This window comes from Simochromis diagramma, unplaced genomic scaffold (genome assembly GCF_900408965.1).
Source record: "Simochromis diagramma unplaced genomic scaffold, fSimDia1.1 OVJJ01000753.1, whole genome shotgun sequence".
In the NCBI taxonomy this organism is placed as follows: domain Eukaryota; kingdom Metazoa; phylum Chordata; class Actinopteri; order Cichliformes; family Cichlidae; genus Simochromis; species Simochromis diagramma.
The window spans coordinates 4,154,351-4,158,218 of NW_024387523.1; the positions used below are offsets into that span (position 1 = coordinate 4,154,351).

The window sequence follows — 3,868 nt, forward strand, 5'->3', positions numbered from 1 at the left end:
AAGTTAGCCCTTTCTGTCAATAAAACATAACTTCTTTGGTTGGAACCAGTGCTTAAACAATTGAAAACACAAACTTTGTCATGAAACCTGTCATGTTTAGCAGTTTTTTTGCAAAAAGATAATCATATTAGCCTTTTCTGGAGCAATACGGCATCGCTCTTGGCTGATGGCATGCCCAGCACAAGAGAAAACTCTTTCAGAAGGCGTTGATGAGGCTGGGACACACAAGTATTTTTCTGATAGGGCAGATAAATTGGGGAGTGTATCCCTCTTATTCCATCTCCAGGCCACAGGGCCTTGTCCAGAGGTAATTCCTGGCAGTCTTGTGTATATTTCAAGCTCCTTCTGTTCCTGCTATGTGATTGAGGGGACTCTACCCACTTGAGAAGCAGCCTGTTGAAGCAGTCTGTCCTCATCCTCAAACAGCTTTTCTAAGGGTGACTTCTGGACCTTTCTTAGCTTAAAAACAAAAAAAAGAAGAAGAGTGAGGTTTGCAAAATAAATAAAGATCACTTTTAGAATGTAGTGGTAGTGGTTGTGCTAGAAAAAAATCTGAAATTACACATTTTTCTGGCTTGTCCATGTCAGCATCGTCCACCTCACTGTGTGCTTTGGGGTCCTCAGTGGGAGGCTATGGACACACAGATAGTAAAAGAGCATTCCTTCAACATAGAAAGTACATCATGATGCAAAAGGACAAGATTGTACACACACAGTGAAAATACCTGCACAACTGCTGCTGTGGCATTTGCAACTGCTGTCTTCTCCAACCTGTCCCAGATGTCAGTAGATGCCTCACCACCTAGCCTGCCTTTAAAACGTGGGTCCATCATTGTGGCCTCCTTCAGAAATTTCTGAAGGTTTTCATCCTTTAAGTAAAACAAGATATAACATAGGAGCTGATACTGAAAAAGGTAACCTTATTTTTCATGCGCATTGATATTGTCTGCAAATACCTGATATCTTTTCTGCAGACTACCCCAGACTTTCTCTTTTATTGAAGAGGTGAAAACACTGTTGTTACGGCCCTAGCTGGGGCTCCTGATACTGCCCTTGTGTGGGCGTGGTGTTTTTCTTCATCACATCGTCTGAAATGTGCCTCCAGCTTGGCCAGGATGGGGATGATTTGGCTGCATGTGGGTGACTTGTCACTTGACACACACATGGTTGACGTGTACAGGATTTGCATGTATTTAATAAACTCCTCTGCCTTCATTAAACCAGTGTGCGTGAACCTTTCTAGCCTGTTGAAAAATATTCACAATGTTAAAGGTAACTGATGAAATTTAGCTCTTGCAAGTGATGCTCATGTCATTCACTCACTTGTCCTTCTCCATTGGCTTCCTCAGCCGTTGATCCAGAGCAGCTGCCTGGATTGCATCAAACTGCTCCATAAATCTCTCCACCATCAGGAAGAGAGAATTCCAGCGCGTCTTAACGTCAAGAATTACATTATGCTCTGGCAAATCTAAAGCACAGATAGACACAAACATTTTTTAAATTACTATAAAAAAGGTAATATGAATAACAATACTTCTTGATATGTGCTACTTACTCAGGATTCGCTGCTTTTCTCTGAGCACAGTTTTGCTCAAGGATGAACGTTTGAGCCACACCACAACTGAACGGATTTTGGCACACCAGCTGGAAACTGCAGGAATGTCATACACCTTTTGTGCAGCCAGGTTGAGGGGATGAGCAAAGCATCCCACTTTTAAAAAGTCCAAATTTTTCAAAGCAACATCCATGTTGCTGGCATTGTCTACAGTGGCAGCAATTATTTTCCCTTCCAAGTGAAATTGCTCCACAACGTTTGATATTTCTTTAGCGGCAACTGGACCTGTTTGTGACTCATAAACTGCTTCAGTGCTGAGCACATTCTGCTTCATTTTGCCTTTGTAGATGTAGTGAACAGTCACTGTGAGGAAATGGTCCTGAGCAATACTGGTCCATCCATCACAGGTGATAGCGACCTTGTTAACCTGTGCCAAATTCTGGATGAGGTTGCTTTTCTCCACGCAATACCAAGCAGGTATAAGTGTGTTGGATAGATCATCCCTGGATGGGGGCTGATACCTCGGATTAAGGGCAGAGGACATCTCCCTGAATTGAAAAAAAAAAAGAAAAAAAAAAAAGTGAAATTTATAAAAAAAAAAGGGGTTTTTGACTTGAAATTTAATTCTTTTTTTCACTTAAAATAAAGAAAACATATAAACCATCTCCCCGAATAAACAGAAAATATATTTGAATTTTAATTAGATTTTTTTTCTTCCAGATAAAATATAAAAACATATAGCTCACCCTTTATTCAAATATAGTTTACCTATAAACCCCTAACACCATATTTACACCAATTTTGTAAGTCTTTTCTAATTCCACATTTAGAAAAGACAAAGCTAAGCAGCTATGAACATATTAACTTTTACAGTATTATACAGTCTATAAGATACTATTTTTTTATGTCAGAGTAATACAACATTTTTCACCTGAATGATGGTGACTCTGTTGAAAATGGATGGAGATCTTTGACTATAAATTTTGTCACTGCCCTATAAATTTCGTCCACTTTTTCTTTGGTCATTTTAGCCTTTTTGGCCAGGGTGAAGGAAGTATCTGCCATCAAACAAGAAGACAGCCGCATGTAACTACGACGGGGTTTGCTAGTTCGCCTTACATGCATTAATTTAATAATAACGTGGTTAGCCTACTCAACGTAAATTACACACAAACAACATTAAGATACTCACCCAGAGAAGAACGGCTGCTGCTGCCATCATCATCATCAGTTATCATTTCTGCTACAGTGGCAGGGCTACGGGCCAGGACTCTCCTCTTCGGGTTCTTGGATGTTGCTAACTCTGAGAACAAACGCAGTGGATGTGCTCGGTGTGAGGTCTTGATGCAAGTTATCAAATGCGGTGCATTTCTCGGCTTTTAAAAAAACGCTATGCGTCGCCAGGTGTTTCATTAGATTTGAGGTGTTACCTCATTTGCACATTATTACCTTTAAGCATTTGTTGCAGGCTGCTGAGTTTATATCTTTTGCTGTGAAGTACAGCCACACTCTCGAGCATGTTGCCTTTGGCATTTTAGCTTTGCTCTAAAAAAAAAAAAATGTACATACCTGGGCCCGACTACTATCCTTGGAAAGGTAAACTGATTGGCTAGAGTATGACATCTCAGGGAAAAAAAGCACAGAAATAAAGCACCGAAATGTGCGCTGCTTTTCGGTCTGGTTACTACCGTTTATGTCAGAACCGGTTCCACAATGGCACCGGATACCGGTACCCATCCCAAGTGTCTGACCGTGCTCTTGTCCACGAACTCAACCACCAGCTGCACCAACGCAATCCTCAGTGGGCACAAAACATTGTGAGCAAAGTATATTGACTACAGGTAGAAAGGAAAGATGAAAAGAACAGAGGAGAGAAACAGAGCGAATGAGAAAGACAGAAGCAAAAAAAAAGACAAACTGCAAGGTTAGAAACAGGGAAACAATGAAGAAGCGAGAGGATATGAGAGAAAAAAACCAAGCTAACAAAAGCATCAGAAATGAGCAGCTTAAGAGCTTAGCTGGAATTAGAAACACCTAATTTTCCAGTGAAACCATCTCAGCCACGGCTGTACAGCGACACAAGACGAGAGCCTTACGCCCGGAGAACAATAAAGCACTTTCATCATTTGTATCCCACTCCACTGACACTTCTTCATTTATTAGTTTGTCTTGGCCTCTCAGTCATTACCATAGTCTCTGAGGCACTGAAAGATCCAATAACATTTCTTAGATTGTCTAACAATAAGTGGAGCAAATTGATATTGAGGTGGTGCTAATCAGCAGCAATTCTGTCAAAACTTCAAAACACAAAAG

The 3,868-nt window shown here is 40.7% G+C and overlaps 1 protein-coding gene across 1 annotated transcript; it reads right to left on the minus strand.

Annotated features, from left to right (window-relative positions):
• Positions 1–354: 354 nt before the first annotated feature.
• Positions 355–2,192, minus strand: LOC120726451 (zinc finger BED domain-containing protein 4-like). Its single transcript, XM_040020046.1, has 6 exons — positions 1,556–2,192; positions 1,324–1,468; positions 1,025–1,244; positions 726–869; positions 563–631; positions 355–459 (listed from the first exon to the last, which is right to left on the minus strand). The coding sequence occupies exons 1-6, from the start codon at positions 2,097–2,099 to the stop codon at positions 355–357; spliced, it is 1,227 nt and encodes a 408-aa protein (XP_039875980.1). The 5' UTR covers positions 2,100–2,192.
• Positions 2,193–3,868: the final 1,676 nt, after the last annotated feature.

Excerpts from the sequence above, each read along its gene's own strand:
- LOC120726451 (XM_040020046.1), bottom strand. The coding sequence starts at position 2,099 with ATGTCCTCTGCCCTTAATCCGAGGTATCAGCCCCCATCCAGGGATGAT. Across the intron at positions 1,245-1,323 it reads AAGCCAATGGAGAAGGACAA|GCTAGAAAGGTTCACGCACA; the intron begins GTGAGTGAATGA and ends ATTTTTCAACAG. Across the intron at positions 460-562 it reads TGGACAAGCCAGAAAAATGT|CTAAGAAAGGTCCAGAAGTC; the intron begins GTAATTTCAGAT and ends TTTGTTTTTAAG.